The sequence below is a fragment of the Hippoglossus hippoglossus genome, chromosome 9, assembly GCF_009819705.1.
Source record: "Hippoglossus hippoglossus isolate fHipHip1 chromosome 9, fHipHip1.pri, whole genome shotgun sequence".
Taxonomy (NCBI): Eukaryota; Metazoa; Chordata; class Actinopteri; order Pleuronectiformes; family Pleuronectidae; genus Hippoglossus; species Hippoglossus hippoglossus.
In genome coordinates this window covers 17509117-17526310 of record NC_047159.1, presented here as the reverse complement: position 1 = coordinate 17526310, position 17194 = coordinate 17509117, and the positions used below count along the sequence as shown (strand labels likewise).

At 39.6% G+C, this 17194-nt stretch overlaps 3 protein-coding genes across 3 annotated transcripts; 2 read left to right on the top strand and 1 right to left on the bottom strand.

The window, feature by feature from the left end:
* Positions 1 to 1937: 1937 nt before the first annotated feature.
* Positions 1938 to 6220, bottom strand: LOC117767260 (betaine--homocysteine S-methyltransferase 1-like). Its single transcript, XM_034594731.1, has 8 exons — positions 6071 to 6220; positions 5034 to 5166; positions 4793 to 4905; positions 4506 to 4697; positions 4261 to 4408; positions 3962 to 4144; positions 2729 to 2957; positions 1938 to 2362 (listed from the first exon to the last, which is right to left on the bottom strand). Exons 1-8 carry the CDS (start codon positions 6089 to 6091, stop codon positions 2245 to 2247), a joined length of 1137 nt encoding a protein of 378 aa, XP_034450622.1. The 5' UTR covers positions 6092 to 6220; the 3' UTR covers positions 1938 to 2244.
* A 1705-nt stretch (positions 6221 to 7925) lies between these two features.
* On the top strand, positions 7926 to 10994 carry cenph (centromere protein H). The gene is made up of 10 exons (XM_034594752.1): positions 7926 to 8202; positions 8639 to 8781; positions 9435 to 9490; positions 9571 to 9616; positions 9740 to 9808; positions 9958 to 10014; positions 10108 to 10171; positions 10303 to 10354; positions 10555 to 10715; positions 10825 to 10994. The coding sequence occupies exons 2-10, from the start codon at positions 8660 to 8662 to the stop codon at positions 10915 to 10917; spliced, it is 720 nt and encodes a 239-aa protein (XP_034450643.1). The 5' UTR covers positions 7926 to 8202; positions 8639 to 8659; the 3' UTR covers positions 10918 to 10994.
* A 685-nt stretch (positions 10995 to 11679) lies between these two features.
* Positions 11680 to 15652, top strand: dimt1l (DIM1 dimethyladenosine transferase 1-like (S. cerevisiae)). The gene is made up of 12 exons (XM_034594748.1): positions 11680 to 11856; positions 12482 to 12555; positions 12697 to 12783; positions 13304 to 13365; positions 13727 to 13820; positions 13913 to 13962; positions 14058 to 14181; positions 14308 to 14400; positions 14711 to 14775; positions 14880 to 14943; positions 15065 to 15171; positions 15268 to 15652. The coding sequence occupies exons 1-12, from the start codon at positions 11799 to 11801 to the stop codon at positions 15308 to 15310; spliced, it is 921 nt and encodes a 306-aa protein (XP_034450639.1). The 5' UTR covers positions 11680 to 11798; the 3' UTR covers positions 15311 to 15652.
* Positions 15653 to 17194: the final 1542 nt, after the last annotated feature.

The following is a 17194-nucleotide window of genomic DNA, read 5'->3' as shown; positions in this document are numbered from 1 at the left end:
AAGAATGGGAGAAACTGCCCAAAAATAGGTGTGCCAAGCTTGTAGCATCATACTCAAAAAGACTTGAGGCTGTAATTGCTGCCAAAGGTAGTATTGAGCAAAGGCTGTGAATACTTACGTACATGTTATATTTTCGTTCTTTATTTTTAATAAAAATTTTAAACAAACTTTTTTCACTTTGTCATTATGGGGTATTGTATGTAGAATTTTGAGGGAAAAATGAATTTAATCCATTTTGGAATAAGGCTGTAACATAACAAAATGTGGAAAAAGTGAAGCGCTGTCAATACTTTCCGGATGCACTGTAATCTGTGGTACCCTCACATTACGAGGGAATAAAAAAGACATAAAGATGACCATCTTCCTCTATAGAGAGCATCTTGATCTGTAATATTATACCTGGTGTAAATAAACACTGCCCTGTTGGCTCTCCGGGAGAGGAGAGGGGGTCACAGGAACAAAAATTGGGAGGAACAAGTGAACAACAACAGAGTCTGTGTTTATTTATCCACTGAAGGGAAAAGGTTTTGTAGTTTTGTGGCATGATTTTGTAGTGATATGTCAACACAACTTGTGTTTCAATTGTTTATAGTAGATTTTGGAAGCTTGACACAAGTTTTCCTTTCTGCGTTCAGCTCCTCTGCTGTGGCTGAAATCCACACCAGTAGTTTCTTTCTCCAGATGCAACCATCCTTATTATACACCTCAGCAAATCCACATTTTTCTTCACTACTACAAAATGTATAATGTTTTTCCCAACTTTAGTTATATTTAGTCTATAAAGCAGAGTCGTCTAAGACCATGAACAGCTGCACCCTTTACAGGTGTGACTCCTTGCTTTAGAACAAGTGGTTTACAACTGTTGTAAGAAACAGACACTATAAGTCTAAATGAATTTGAGTCTTTTTTTTATGTTTATCTTGCACAGAATTGTGTTACACATTAATCTCGTGTTGCAGTTAGATTTTTGAAAACCTGTTCAAAGACAAACCCTCAACAACAATTGAAGCCATTGAGGTTGAAAGTCATAATGATTTATAGGACATAGGGTTCTGTGGCGTAAAGGTTACCACTCTGGACATTGAGTCCAGTGATCAGAGTTCAAATCTAGGTGGAACCTCACACAGTCTAGCCTCACTTCACCTGGAGCAGATCTTGGAAAACATACAATGGATGTAATGTACAATTAGACAATTTAATATACACTGTTGTATTCAGACTTCTATGTCAGTATCATAAATTCTATATAAACAATATGACTCCACCAAATTTATCAAAAGTTAATTATTTTTATTTTATAAATATTTAGTATTCAAAAAAGTTCAAAAAATGGCTAAATGGAAAAATATATATAAATAGAAGCCAAAATTAACAGTTTAACAGTTCTATAAATCAAATTGGCTCTGTTGAAATTGAAGACTTTAATTTTGTTTAAATATTCCATTTTTAATTGAGCATTATTTGACTGTTGCAGTTATATATGTTCATAAACAGACTATGACATTGACAAACAGAGACAGGATTTCAAAAATCTTGAATTGCAAAATGAGATTAAATGTATCACTCAATTCTGTACAAGATTACAAAAACTCTCAATTAGACTAATGTCTCCCACTGAACGCACACTAATAGTGTCTACATGTTTTTAACTTGTCCCTCTCTAAGTTCTTACACAATAACCAACACTCATTATGAAACATTTATCCAAACTAGATATGTTAAACCTGTGTTTGACAAGTCATGTGAAACACAGCTTGAGTATAAAAAAGCTCAGAAATATAAGGAAAACTGCTTTGTAATATTCGGCTAAACATATTGTTGGGATGATGATGACCAGGTGAAAGGATTTTCCCAGAAGCCTTAAAGAGCCCTCATTTAGAATTTTGGAAGTTTAGTTGGTTGTAACTCAACACTTGTAATTATTGACAAAACAAGACTGTTGGTTAAACAGTGATTTATTCTTTTATTGAAAACAGTTATAATACAGTTAAAAAATGTGTACAAAATCAGTGTAGTAACTGTGGAGAAGTTCTATAGGGAGTAAATGTATTAACTAGTAAAAAAAAACATCAGTGTACAGTTTGTTAGTAGGTTTATTAATAGTGTTAGATGTGTTTGCTCACACAATAATCAAGCCATCATACAAAGAGGGTAAAGGGCAAATCAGTTGGTGAGTCTCTGTTGAGAAAGAGCTGGTTAATTGTTTACACAAAGACTACCACACACTGTGCAGTACAGACACAATTATGTTGGTATGTTGGACTTAAGCTGATGCTCGTGATCCTCGGCTGGTGTAGCCATGGAGGGGCATTTGGGACGTCCAGAAGCAGGCAACAGGTTTTCCCAGTACTCTCGGTGAGCCCTACGACAAATTGTGAATTTAATTGGCTGCAAACCAAAACCTGTACTGAGAAGAAACACACACTTCCCAGTTTACCCTCTATTTTTGCATCCTATATGATAAGCGTCACTACGGCACCATACGCTTTGTGTGTACAATATGGGCCACTGTTTTCAGTCTTCTGTCCACATGTAAATGCAGATGCTGCAGCGTCATTGAAAAAACAGTAGACTAGTATAGGGTTAGCACAGTTTGGAGTTTGCATGTTCTCTCATTCTCACCTCTCCCACCAAATGTCAGGTGGGATTGGCTCCAGCTCCCCCTGCAACCCTCAAAGATAAGTGTTATATATGATGGATGGAGACTAATATAGTTTGTCAGTCTTACCGGGCTCTGATCCAGGGTTTGGTGTGCGTCTCCAGAGCAGCTCCCCAGGGCCCATGCTTCTCTGAGGCTGGAGGGAGGAATCCTCTCTCTGCAGACAGCTCCTCTGCTATAGCTCTGATATGGTAAGGCTCAAATCCACAGCAGCCGCCAATGTAGCGAATTCCTGCATTGTAAGCCTCCCTGGCATATTTATGAATGTCCCAGCGGGTCATCGCTCTGGTCTCCAATGCTGAGAGGAGAACAAAATACATGATTTAGAAGATTATGTTGAAGCTCTCATCAAGCTACACATACGATGAGTTTGCAGCACATGAGCTCTAAACTCAAATTCCCTCCGATTTTATACTTAAATAAATGTGTAAAAATATACTATTACATTGCATTACATTTCATTTAGCTGACGCTTTTATCCAGAGCGACAAGCGATAATAACAGATATAAATTGCAAACTAACAATAACACTGAAGGGCATTAGGGCATGTTTGGATTCATTGAGCAGGAGTATTTAATTACAGACCCACTTTACTCGACTTTACTCGTTTTATATACATATTTGGTGTCATGTTCTTTTCAAGTCGAAGGGAAAGGTATTCTCTTAATGTACCGTAGTAACAACAATAAAACTGTCGACATTGACAATGATGATGTAATTACATACGCCAAGAAGGTTATGTTTTCACCCCTGTCCTTTGCTTTGATTGTTTGTTTGTCAGCACAATGACACATAAGTATTGACCAAGACAGAACCCATTAACTTTTTTTTTTTAAAGGGAATAATTAATTGATCTTGATCTTATTTAAGGGACCGATAAGTGTGTGCAATTTGGGGCAGCTTGATTGAATCTAAAATAACTCAAAAACTGCTCAACCGTTTCCGTGATATTTTGGGGGTGGGGCATAAGCCAAGGAAGACCCCACTAAATGTTGGTGCCGTTTCGGATCAGGGGGCAGATCCTGTGGTTTTTTTAAATCACTTTCTTGAACATTGTGAGATTTTTCAACAATTTCCTTGATTAAAATTTCTGTTTAAGTGGATCTTGATGAAATAAATCTGACACGTTTAGGGGACTGACGTTTATGAGTGTGGGCAGATAAAATGAGTGAATTTAAATGTGGTTTCATGAAGGGATCGTTGGGTCTTGGTGGAGGGATGTGCTCTACTGAGTGACATTCTAACTGACTATAAAATAATATTTTCTTCATTCTGCAAAAAACAAATACACAAACACCAACCAAAGGGGAACTCCGGTAGGTTGAGGTATCCACTGAAGTTGCGCTCAGGTGTGTGAAAGCCCAACGGCTGGATCATGAGGTGGGCTCTGAGACCAGCTTTCTCTAATCCCTCTTTCATCAGCTTCACTGTGTCAATGCATGTCAGAGGGTCCAAGTGGCAATTTACACCAACAATGTCAGCTCCTGCACACACACACACACACACACACACACGTATATATATATAAAAACACATCCAGGTTGTACAGCTGAAATATGATGTCAGATTTAAAGTAGCAGAATACAGGAGGTCAATGTACCAGCTTTGACCAGCCTGACTGCACACTCTCCAGGTGGGATTCCCTGCATGTCTCCCTGAGGGGAGATGCACATTGTTGCACCCACTGGTTTACCGCTGGTCTTCAGCACCTGCACTGCCCACACTGCCTCCTCCACGTGATCAACAAACTGCAGGAGAAATGTGCATCCGATCAGGAAACGTTCACTTGGGACAAAAAAGCAGATCTGATGCATAGTTATATTCCTTTTGTTGTGCTGCTCATACCTCTACTATAAATAAATCAATGTCCTTTTTGAGGAAGTCGTCCATTTGTTTCTTAAAAATGGCCTTGACCATGGGCTCATTGCGACTGTTCTCATAACAGGGAGTCTTAGACACACACCCAGCGACCAGTGCGTTACCCTCATTGGCTACCCCCCTGGCGAGGTCACAGGCTGCCTCGTTGATCTGTGCCCCCTAAACCAGAAAGGATCAAATTAGATTGACACTATTGTAAACACAATATTAGAGTTGTTTGTATCTCCACGTTAATTGCTTGTTTTTTTTCTAACATTGATGTTGGAGACATTGTCACTGATCTCCAGCTTGTCCTCGCTGCAGTAAAAGGTGAACGTCTGGATGACATCGGCTCCTGCTCTCAGAAACTCCCTGTGAAGCTGCCGCACTGTCGGAGTGAGAGAGAGAGTATAGGCTTGACTTACTGGGGGAAAAGGCAGGTGAATGGATAGGCATATACAAATTCTGCATTAACAGAGTCCGCTGCTCTATTATGACGGATTATGTAACGTGCACCTGCTTCAGGGTGTTCAACAGCTGCCTCAGGGGTCCAGTGTCCTGCCTTCACATAGCCACGTCGCTCCAGTTGCATCACATAACCTCCATCTCCTACGACCACCTCCCCAGCATTGAGGCGCTCCAAGATACCCTGAGCACACACACACACACACACACACATGACATTTACACAGACACACACAAACACACACACACACACACACACACACACACACACACACACACACACACACACACACACACACACACACACACACACACACACACACACACAAACAAACGACATATACACATATCCAAGGGACATACCCACATTACTCTGGAGCCTGGCAAGGTATGTCACAATACAGTTTGTTCTGTTCACTTGAAAGCAGGTTGTCAGATTCTTTTTAACTGAGAGACTGACACAGTGTTTATATATGTTCAAAAAAGTAAGTAAAGTTGATTTAGTAAAACACGTTTCCCAGAGAAAAGTCACAAACTGCTTCACATACATAAAGTAAAACCATAAAACCAGTAATTCCGTTTTGTGATCCTGTTAATGTGACTTTTTAGAATTTAATTTACTTTATGTTGTGTGTCTTTTATTGCATCTTTCTCTTTTTCGGTTTTAACTTTCTTTTTAGTCATACTTGTGTTGTTTTTCCTTTTCCATGTTTGTAAGGCACCTTAGATACAAACGTGTTGTTTATATAAATAAATTTGACTTGAGTAGAAAAAGAAAATCAACAATAAGCATATTTGCAATAAAAGAGGAAATAACATGCAACAGAAATACAATAAAATACCTTGATTTCAAACACTACAATGACAACAGGTGAGACAAGCCAATTTAAATAAATTATTTTTCAACAAACAAAACTAAACATTCCATCCAAATACAGGAAGACTTCATGTAATTATTGCTAATAAAACAGCCTCCACACGTCTCAATCTGTAGTTTACAGACATTATGTTTCTTATGTTTTAAAGAATAAAGCAAACATGAAGATTTATGTACAAAACCACCCGCAGCAGCTGAGTTCTGCTGTTACCTTGCTCTTCTTGCTCTCCATCACTTCTTCTCTCTGTGCAGCTGTAACAATGAACCCTGTCAGCTGGTCACTGACCTACTTCACTCTCTCTGCTCCTTTTATGAATGTGGCCTGTGTGCAGTGATCAGTGCTGTAATCTCGCGAGATTAAATGAGTTGTATAACAAAGCCAAGTGGCACTTAAAGGAGAACATTTATTTTATGATCTTTCCAGGAAAGGATGAGATCAAATGTGAGACTTTTATTTTTTGCTTTAGATGTCGAAGAATTATGAGGAAAACAAAGTCTTAGGAAGGAAGGAAAGTCTTAAAGATCACCTCCAAACAGGTTTTTAAACTTTTTTTTAAGTTTTAAGGATGATAAGGAAGAGAGAAAACACCCTAACCTGTCCAGTCCAGGAATTAAACAGATACCTAAATGTTTTTTCCTCCCATTTAAATTACATTTCCCCTATTTTCTGTTGAATGTATGGGTTCTAATTGCTTTCCTAATCTGAAAAGAAAATCTGAAAAATCTTTGGAAGTCTTTTAACTGTCAGTTTTTGTCACCTTTTTGAACAGAATAGAATAGTGCTGTTTTTTAAATTACTGATTTTCATCAAACAAGAAAAATACAGTTTTCATGATGCAAAATTGGGGCAATTTTTATTTTGTCTCTGCTGCCGTTCTTTGTGTTTTGCAATTGTGATTTGCACTTGAGGGCGAGCACACAATTCACAAAGAAAGAAAGAAAGAAAGAAAGAAAGAAAGAAAGAAAGAAAGAAAAACATGAGCTTGTCATACATTATATTAACAGACTACCATTGTTAGGACTTTGCCTGAAACATAGTAAAATCAAATGTACCTTTGGACTCTGTGAATCCAGCTCTTGTCAACTTCCTTATCTCTTAGGTTAGTTAATAATAAAGTAAGAGTAATTCAGGTAATGTCTGTGACCCTGACCGCATCTAACTTTATATTTTATTTTATAATTTATATTTTAGGGATATATTTTATCATACTTTATTATATTTCATCACTTTAGTTTTATTTTATTTTATATATGTCATTCCATTTTTTTTTTGCTTGCATGGTTTTCTTACCAAATGTTTTTGAGCATGGCTAGAAGGGAGCCGGTGACCTGTGATGGAAATTTGACCTGGTGAGACTTCTGAAATAAAGAGATTCAAGAGTAATAGTCTTTTAAGAGGATTTTATTCCTGGCAAGGAAGGTCAGACAGTCATACAGTGTGCGATGAGCATTCTGCAGAGGGAATGAACAAGAAACATTTGCAGGTGTATGCTTTTTATGCAGATACAATGAAAAAATGTGTGTGTGTGTGTGTGTGTGTGTGTGTGTGTGTGTGTGTGTGTGTGTGTGTGAGAGAGAGTGTGTGTGAGAGTGTGTGTGAGACTGTGTGTGAGAGTGTGTGTGAGAACTATGTGTTGACTCTGTGTTGTGAGAACTACGGTATGTGTTGTGAGATCTATGTGTGTGAACTGAGTGAATATTAGAATCCCGGGTGATAAGACAGACACATGCTGAAGGTCTCCTGGACACAGGTTGAAGGCTTCTTCGAAGTCTTGGTGGTGGGAGACAAACCTAGTCAGATTTGTGGCTCTAATGTCATCTTAACAGTTTCACAAGCAGAAATAGTATGCATAAGCAGAGATAATATATAGTGTGGTATATTGGTAACATTTTCCATTACAGACCCAAGAATTTCATTGCCAGCAGATGCTTTATGTTATTGCTGTTCACATGAGTCATGACAAATAAAGTCTCGAATTCTTGAAAGTCTTGAAATCTTGACATGTTTACCGCACCTTCACTTCTCACTCCGGGCCTGCAGAGGGCGCTGACAGACGTGTGTCGTGATGTCGTCACTTCCTGGCGGGTTTCTATCTCTCTGAAACTAACGGATGTAAACAAAAAACACCGTCCGAGAAGTGACAGTAAACAAAGCCTCACATGGAACAGCCGCTGAAAGCTTGTGAGAAGTTAATGTTGAACTTTTATTTGTCAGTCGTAGCTAGTCGCTCACACATTAACTTCTGTGTTTGATTTCAATTTACCGACAACGTTAAGCTCGATTAAACAAAGTGAGATAGTTTAATTCAACTCCCATCAGTCCGCAGTGTGACCTCAGCAACGGTGAGTAGAAAATAAACTTCTTCACTCGTGCATTTTTATCATTATTAGTTTGTTTAAACTTTACACTGCATTGAAAAGGGGTGGACTCTTCTTAAACTGGGGGTATTGGACCTAATTGCAATTTCTAGGTAGTTGTAGTTTGAGTATTTATTATTTGTTATACTTCCAGCCCACGGGAAAATATTTCCCTTTTAATATGTTTCGTATTTCTTAACTTTGTTCTTCACTTCCACCATAATTCTACTTCTATATATGTATTGCTATTTTAACAGTGTATAATATTGTTTCCCCATAAAGCCAGTTCATTAGATTCTGACAATCATACTTCTGCCTGCTTAGATCTTAATCCAAATTCAGTAGCATATAACAGGAAGTAATTTATTTTTTAATAGGTAAGTCTGCAATATTGAATTGACATGGACTTTTCCTTGTGAAGATCTTTCATCGTCGCTCTCTGATGGACCAATCTGACAGCGTGGGAGACCTCAAACACACGATGGAGGCTGTGGCACTGAATGATGGTCCTGCTCCCAACAGCTCCAACGCACAGCGGGACACCTCGCCCGCAAACATGCTGAGGTTCCTCTCTCACATCTGCTTCAACACTTCTGTTTTTAATACCACTAGTGCAGTGCTTGTTCCAAACCTGCCTGTTTTTGCAATGGGTTGTTTGCTTGGCCTGTGGTGATGCTGGTTGCAGCTTTCAAGCAATGGTGACCTGCAGTAATGGAGCTATGACAAGTAAAGACCAGCTGCAGGACTCAGGACACAGAACCATGAAGCTGCACCACCGCTGCTGCTCAAAGAGCTGTTCGCCTGTTTATTATGAAGCTTGACTCAGTAGGCACAACACTCAGTTGTTGTTGCTGTTGTCTTGAAAACACTGTTGTCATGATCAACAACGTCCCTTTTGTTGATGAGTCCCAGCCTCCGCTGCTAAAGAGCACTGCTTGCCTGTTTATTCCATCTTTATTAATATTGAACGTATTGCATGTCCAAGTACGAAGGCGACAAGATGAATGATTCTCGAGATATGCGACCCACAGAAATTTAGATTTCACCGTGCAGTTCTCAGTGACTTAGTGCTAGTTCATCTGTTGTATCACATCCTAACCGCAGTGGTCAAGGTTCCACTTGAAATCCAGTTGGATCACGCACCAATTAAAACACTACTTCTTGACATGAGACAACAGCTGGAATCTTTGTAATCTCTGAAAACACTCTCTTTTCAGAATAAAGCAACAGATGTCCAACCAGTGTTTTGAGATGGCTGTACAGCTCAATGCAGGTATATATGTTTTTTCATCACCTTGTAAAATAATGAATTAAACAATTGAAGCATTAACATCTTTCTCTTTCTTGTGACAGGAAAAGCAAAGAGGTCATGCAGCACATCTGAAGCAGAGAGAGACTTGTGAGTATTTAACCAATGGTGTGGATCTAGAACTTCAAAACAAATACAGGATTAAGTTCATTTTAAAATTTACATTGTTGTAATGCAATGTAAATTGGATCTATTTTTCATCTACGTTTCCAGACCAGATTATGTCAGTGAGCTGGAAAGAGTCAAGACGAATCATTTTAACAGCATGTTGACACTGCATAGGTAAACCGCTTTAAAAACATCCTTTATTCTCTTTGATGAATGATGGATTTCTCTGCATATATGATAATACAATGTGAAAATATATGATCTAGAATCCGTAAACCCTTGGTTAACCTTGGACATTAACTGATTTGACTGGTGTCTTTCAGGATGCAGATGTGGCATGCTATTGGAGAAAAGCTGAAAGAAAACGATTCAGAGGCAGAGTATGTCAACTCATATAACTGAAACAACTCTTACATTTATTTTGTTAACATTTTATGATATTGATTGACAGCTTTGTACATTTATATTTTTAGCGGACTAAAAGCTGTGAGCGATCGCTGCATGGCTTTTTGTTCACATATAAAACAACTTCAGAAAGTAAGTAGTCTCTTCTTCTATTAAGTAGATTGGGAGGAGCTCTGCAAGTTTTCTGTTTTACAAATTGACACATGTATTAGGATAAAAGTGTTATTTCAAATTGAGGTGATTTATTTCAATTTTTTCTTCAGGAGTCCAGAGATCTTCAAGATGAAATTACAGAAATACAGAAGACGAGACTTGGTATGTTCTGTGGTTCATTTCAAATTTTCACTTGATTGAAGAGTTTGTCTCTGCTCCATGTTCACTTGACAAATGGTGAACAACGAGGTCCCAGAACTATCATCCATTCATTTTTTTTATTAAACAACACATTTATTGTTTTGACAGAGTAGAGTCACTTTGTCAATAATATTTGTGTGTGTGTGTGTGTGTGTGTGTAGAGATGAAACGCCTCACACATGAGAAAATGAAAGAGATGGAGGAGCTGATGTCCAGGAAAGAGCACCCGGACACAGAGAAGTACAAAGCAGTGCTAGAGAAAGGCCAGGCGAACCTGGAGAAATATAAAAAGCTGGCCATCATGACACAGAACGTCCTGAGGGTAAATTGTACAAGAATTTAAAAATACATTCTATCACTACAAGGTCTGACTGGTTAATGAGTGAAGTGAACTTGGAAGCTGGTGTATTGACACGTGTGTCTCTCCTCAGGGCATCCTCCTGGCCTGTAAAGTCAACTGGCTGGATGATCCCAAACTTCGAGACATCGCCATGACACTGGAGGAGATTCCCATCTCTGACTAGGAAAAGGAATCTTTTCACTCATATTTATGTTTCAGTGTTGCATTGTTTAATAGGTAATAAAATATAAATCTAAAACCAGCTATTCAAATTGTTATTACCTCCGTTATATTCTCAGTTTGTCTATCTTTTAGTTTATGTTAGGATTACACAAAACTACTGGACGGATTACCACAAAACTTGGTGTAGGGAAGTGGTGGGGGTCAGAAAAGAAGCCATTACATTTCAGTTTGGATCCAGGAATTGTTTTTCACTTTCTTCTATATTGCGAGATATGCCGTTTTTTCCACATTTTCATTGATTACTCAGAGAATAATCGATGGATCTTGAAAAATGTTCAGGGACTTGAAATCTATGAGTGTGCGCTATTTGGTGCAGATCCAAATCAAAATCTGGATCTAGTGAATTTAACGGTGGTTTCATAGGGGGACTGTCTGGGCCTTGGTGGAGGTTCCTTGGGAAGAAATTAACTCAGTACATTTAAACAATTCTGCAACTGAATACAATTTTGAAGTACCTGTGTACATTTGATATAGGTATACATCAAGTAATTCAATTTTAAAGTATTTTATATTTCCATTCTACAACATTTCAGAGGCAAACACTGCAGTGTTCTTACTTCAGTTCACTTGTTTGAAAGATATAATGACAAGTGACAGAACAGACAAAGACACAAAACCAACTCATGATGATCCCAGTGATCTTGTAGTTTCTAAAAGCAATGTAGGAGGCGTTCAGCTGCCACTAGAGGGCGACACAGGAGGAGAGGAAAGCTTGAAATCCGCGAAGAAGAAAGGAGGGTTTACACGTGTTTCAGGAGCCCTCACGGATTTATCTGCTATTACTGTCTACTTCGTGTTTGTGGATCTTCAAACGGAGCAAAAATGCCGAAGGTGAAAGCGGAGAAGAAAAGCAGGCAGCACCAGGAAGTCAAGAACCAAGGTTCGTCTCTACGGGGGAGGGGGTTAGCATTAGCACGACAGCTAGCATCACGTTCAGCTGCTGAGAGAAGAGTCAAACCCTCTTTATTTACAGTCTGTGGTCAAACATCATCTTCGTCATCATGACGATACAAAACATTCACATCAGTGTCAAACACCATTAACAATAAAGGGAGTTTTTACGTGCTGTCAATAAAGTTTTGTTGTGACGCTCAGCTCACGTTCCCAGTTTGTTACAAGGTAAACAAAGTAATTCAGACTATCTTTATTTAAACTGACAACATTTCAACATACGAGTCTATATCACTAAATCAATATTTAATGTCAAACTGATTTACCATCAGGCGGTTTGTTCTCATATTTAATTCAAAAACAATCATTAACTGCAAGTGAAAACTACAAAATCATGTTTCTCTTGATATTATTCAATTCAACTGTTATTATTATTATTATTGTTTATTAACTGAATATTAACTCAATATATAATGTAAACTTACTATTTAATTTATGTTTATAAACTGTTTATAATGTATAAGATTATTGTAGAAGTAGTTTGTTTCCTGGTCTTGTGTAAATCCATTTCCTGCCCTCACTGTTGACACTGTCCTGTTTACTGTCTGTTGCAGGGATCATGTTCAACACCGGCATCGGCCAGCACATCCTGAAGAATCCCCTGGTTGTCAATAGTATCATTGAAAAGGTGGGAGGCTGTTCCAATGCACTCTGCCACTGAGATGTGAACGTGCAGTTTAATTTCCCCACACAAGCACCTCCGCAGACACACAAATGTATCGTCATTGTACACAGTTTTCCTAATTTGTGTGTGTGTCCTGTGTTTCAGGCTGCTCTCAGGCCGACAGACGTGGTTCTGGAGGTGGGACCGGGTACCGGAAACATGACGGTGAAACTGCTGGAGAAGGCTAAGAAGGTGAGACACAAAGCGCTACCACGCTCCAAGTTCTCAGGTCGAGACAGGAAAGTTGACTTATAGAAACTGCTGTGAGCAATCGATTGAGTGTGTTGATCTCTGACACAAAACGTGAAACTAAGAATACAAACACATGAGGATGAAAAACAGGTGACACTGACGAAGATGTCAACTTTGAAAGACGAGATTCACGAGCTTTTTGGTGATGAGGGCTGATGTGAACTTCTCAAACAAGTTGCAGGGATGGAGAGTCGTGAACATCGCAGCAGAAATTATACGTCATGTCCTGACTCCTGCGTGTTCCCGACAGTTCCTTGTTTTTGTGAACGCGTCTGACCGAGACAATCTCCTGCTGTGTTCTTCGTGTGTGAGAGGCAAACCACAGAAAACGTCCGGACCCGAGTTCATGTCAGATTCTCATTGAATGAGCGGCTGCGAACACAGACTATAGCATCACTGTTTACAACCACCTGCATTGTCTGAAGCTGTTCATTCTAAAGAGTAATTGATATTCCTGCAGGTGGTGGCCTGTGAGTTGGACGGCAGACTGGTGGCTGAGCTTCAGAAAAGAGTCCAGTGCACGTGAGTGAAGACAACTGCACTGTGCCTCCATAGTAGAGCCCGACAATACGTTATGTGTTTTGGGGGGCCAATAAGAAATTGTCAATATTCCTGAGATGTAACCATAAACTTAATTATAAATAACTATAAAGAAATACAAAATTTATATGTAATGTAGAACATGATTTTAGAAAATAAAAAATGTAAAAAAATGCACATCTTTTCTGCATTGTTGATTTGTCTGTGAAAGGCTCATATCGGCTGGTTTTTATCTGCCAACCATAAATCAGTCGGGCTCTACACTGTGGATTTGCATGGTGTCTACAATTGAGTAGAAATTGAAAATGTAATCTAATGAAAGGATGCTGTGTTTTTCCAACAGGCCCATGCAGACCAAACTTCAAATATTAGTTGGAGATGTATTAAAAACAGATCTGCCTTTCTTTGACGTCTGTGTGGCTAATTTACCTTACCAGGTAAACGGCTTTCCTCCTGCACACAGCTGACCTGACAATATATCATTCCCTGCATTTATCTGAATCTCTGCATTTCTTTATGCGTTGTGCAGATTTCATCACCGTTTGTCTTCAAGCTCCTGCTTCACCGACCTTTCTTCAGGTCAGAACATTTATAAAAAAAACGAGGTTTGAACTACATTGGTCTCATGTGCAGGTGGAGCATTCAGAAGCTCTTTTTGTTTCACTTCTGTTCAGGTGTGCCGTGTTGATGTTCCAGAGAGAGTTTGCCATGCGGCTGGTCGCCACACCGGGAGACAAGCTGTACTGCCGCCTGTCCATCAACACACAGCTCCTGGCTCGTGTCGACCACCTCATGAAGGTCGGTGTGCAAAAGCAACTCTGACACCGCTACATCATGACAGTGTCTCTGGACGATTCACTTTCATCAAGATTGTTTTCTGTTGCAACAACCGTGACTCTCTGTTGCTGTTTCCCCTTCAATCAGGTGGGGAAGAATAATTTCCGTCCTCCTCCAAAAGTGGAGTCAAGTGTCGTCAGGATAGAACCGAAAAATCCCCCCCCTCCAGTTAACTTCCAGGTAGAGTTTCTTGAAATGGTTCCCACTGTGAGACTGTATTCTACGGTGGCCGAGACTTCACACACAAGTACATTGATGGAAAACTCAAATGCAAAGACAACTACAAACCCACACGATGGAAACACAACCACAACGGAAGTGAGCGACAACGGATGATGACAATGAAACAAATGTTGCGTTTCCGTTGTGTGGCTTTTGCAGTTGTGTTTTCTATTAATGCATTTGTGTGAGACGCCTCGGCCACCTTAGTATTTAGAGCAGGAGATGAACTGTAGATATTTAACACTGTGTTCTCTTCTCTCCTGGACAGGAGTGGGACGGCCTGGTCAGAATAGCTTTCGTGAGGAAAAACAAAACACTCAGTGCAGCTTTCAAGTGAGTAACTAACCGCCTGCTGCAGATGCTCCCACTCCACCTGCAGCCTCTTCTGTCAGTGTGGGGAAAAAACACCGTCAGTAATGTGGATTTCTAATTTCCAGGTCAACTGCTGTGGAACAGCTGCTGGAAAAGAACTACAGAATTCACTGCTCTGTGCACAATGTGGTGAGTGAATATCCCAGTGTACAGCTCTGTCAGCCATGTGAGATTCTGACTAAATGCGGCCACTTGTCACACACTCCCTAGTTTTTGTCTGAATCTAAAGTCTTGTGCTTCAACTTGACAGGAAGTGCCCACAGACTTCAGCATCGCCAAGAAGATTGAGAGCGTGTTGCAGGAGGTAGATTTCAGTGAGAAGAGAGCCCGGTCCATGGATATCGATGACTTCATGGTGTAAGCTTCTTCAAATCTCTTTTTACCAAAGAGTCTACCTGTAACAAAATGACTGATTTGACTTGTTTAATCGTGGGTATTTTTCTTCATCCTCAGACTGCTGCACGCCTTCAACTCCGCAGGAATCCACTTTTCTTAAATGGCAGAGGGGACAGAAATGAAGCAGCTTTATGACTCCAGCCTTTATGATGGGGGGGGGGGGGGGTGAAGTTAGTGGTCATGTGAGTGGGAAGAAAAGAGACAGTCTGACTCCTCGTTCTTCTTCTGGAGATTTGCTTGGAGGAACTGAATTTCCCACGTTGAAACACAAAGAATATGTAGAAGAAACATTTAAAGAGCTCATATTGAGTTTTTTACCCTGATGACTGTTAACTTTTGGGACTGGGACAACTTTTGGCTGATGGAGGCTGTATAAGTTTTGTGTGTGTGTGAGAGAATTTGTCATCCATCAAAAATAATCTGTAATAGATGATTATTCTAATCAAAAATCTGTCTGAATTTCTTTTAGTATTGGGGCCACATTGAAGAGAAAAAATTCAAGAGATTTCAAGAATAAACTCCTAATATTACTGGAATTAAGCAGCAGCTCACAATAAATTAAGATTGGCCACAAGTTCTTGTTATTGTTTTTCTGTTTTTCACTGAGTTGATACTTCAGACAAGGGCAGCAACTGTTGCTTCTTATCTTATCAACTAATTAGTACGTCTAAGTGCTTTCAAATGTGTGACATTTTATATTAAAACCCTTTTTTGAGGGGCCATGCATTTATGTCCAGTGCATGATGTGGTTCAGCCATTCATCTTCATTATTGCTGCTGACAAATGTAGAGATGTAGTTACTCGCTCTGGCCGCCAGAGGCTGTCAAGATAGACTGATACATCAGTGTTTCCAGTGAAACCCTTTCACAATAAAACCTTCTAATGAGGAGAGACAACGGTGTCCAATATAAACACAAAACACGCATCTTATCAGGTGAAGAATAGTAACAGTCAACATGTGGATAGTGTTTTTAGGTAACAGCCGAGGGGGGTGGCAGCAAAATCCTGTCACACTGAGACTCTGCTCCTCAGGGAGAACCTTATTTCTTCAAGGTGAAGGGTGTCGGTCATTTTCCTGAGCTACAGCCCAGCTCTTCTTAATGCAGATGTAACATCCGAGGCTCCCTGCACAATTAGGACAGGATCAGGTTCAATGTGGATTAAGAATATCAGAATGTGTCCAGTATCCCTCTTTCCTGGAACAGAGAACAAATCTATGGAGGAGATTTGTTCTCTGAGGTATTGCATTTGTCACATTGTGGGGATATGTCTGGAGGCATCTTGTGGAGCTTTGATTTGGAATAATGGAATATGAGGATAACACAAAACTGAATGAGCCAATGTCTCGAGTTTATTGCATTTATAGCATTCTCTGAACGGCTGAGATGGCTGCGTTGGTTTCGTGTTTAAAAGCTGTCAGTTCACCTGATGTTGGTCGATCTTTGCGTAGATGATGTCCACAATCTCGGTCTTTAGTACAGAGCGAGATGATAGCCTCTAGTAGCCTAATGTCGTATTCCCGGGATCTTGAGCGTCTCCAGTTGTGCCCCCACCGGGAAAGTCCAAGCCAGCTACTGGGCCTTCTTCATTTCTACGTGTTTGATTTGGCTTGACGTAATTCACCGTGTTATTGAGTGTAGACACAAAAGAAAGTTTTGTGAGAAGTTATTGAATTTCTTGCATTAGTTATTGGACGGGTTTTCTTGCTTCAAATACGTTTTATGAACTTCGACACTGCAGAAGGGAGGAAATAAAAGAAGAGATCGCTTATGAGATATGTCTTTACAACTGAGGAGTCAAAGCATGAAATCTTAGGACAGTGGTGTACAAACGCTATCACTGAGTGCACATGCAGACATGTCAGCCAGGGACAACCACTAATTAAATACTGGTTCACTGCGGTAAACCTTAAAAACACGACTGATGGAGATCTCTTCTTTAGCCAGGTCAAAAAATATTCTGTTCAAAGAAAGTACAAAGAAGT

Excerpts from the sequence above, each read along its gene's own strand:
- dimt1l (XM_034594748.1), top strand. The coding sequence starts at position 11,799 with ATGCCGAAGGTGAAAGCGGAGAAGAAAAGCAGGCAGCACCAGGAAGTC. Across the intron at positions 13,963-14,057 it reads CTTCACCGACCTTTCTTCAG|GTGTGCCGTGTTGATGTTCC; the intron begins GTCAGAACATTT and ends ACTTCTGTTCAG. Across the intron at positions 15,172-15,267 it reads GATATCGATGACTTCATGGT|ACTGCTGCACGCCTTCAACT; the intron begins GTAAGCTTCTTC and ends CTTCATCCTCAG.
- cenph (XM_034594752.1), top strand. The coding sequence starts at position 8,660 with ATGGACCAATCTGACAGCGTGGGAGACCTCAAACACACGATGGAGGCT. Across the intron at positions 8,782-9,434 it reads TCGCCCGCAAACATGCTGAG|AATAAAGCAACAGATGTCCA; the intron begins GTTCCTCTCTCA and ends CTCTCTTTTCAG. Across the intron at positions 10,172-10,302 it reads ATATAAAACAACTTCAGAAA|GAGTCCAGAGATCTTCAAGA; the intron begins GTAAGTAGTCTC and ends TTTTTTCTTCAG.
- LOC117767260 (XM_034594731.1), bottom strand. The coding sequence starts at position 6,091 with ATGGAGAGCAAGAAGAGCAAG. Across the intron at positions 5,167-6,070 it reads TGGAGAGCAAGAAGAGCAAG|GGTATCTTGGAGCGCCTCAA; the intron begins GTAACAGCAGAA and ends GTGTGTGCTCAG. Across the intron at positions 2,958-3,961 it reads CCTACCGGAGTTCCCCTTTG|CATTGGAGACCAGAGCGATG; the intron begins GTTGGTGTTTGT and ends TTCTCCTCTCAG.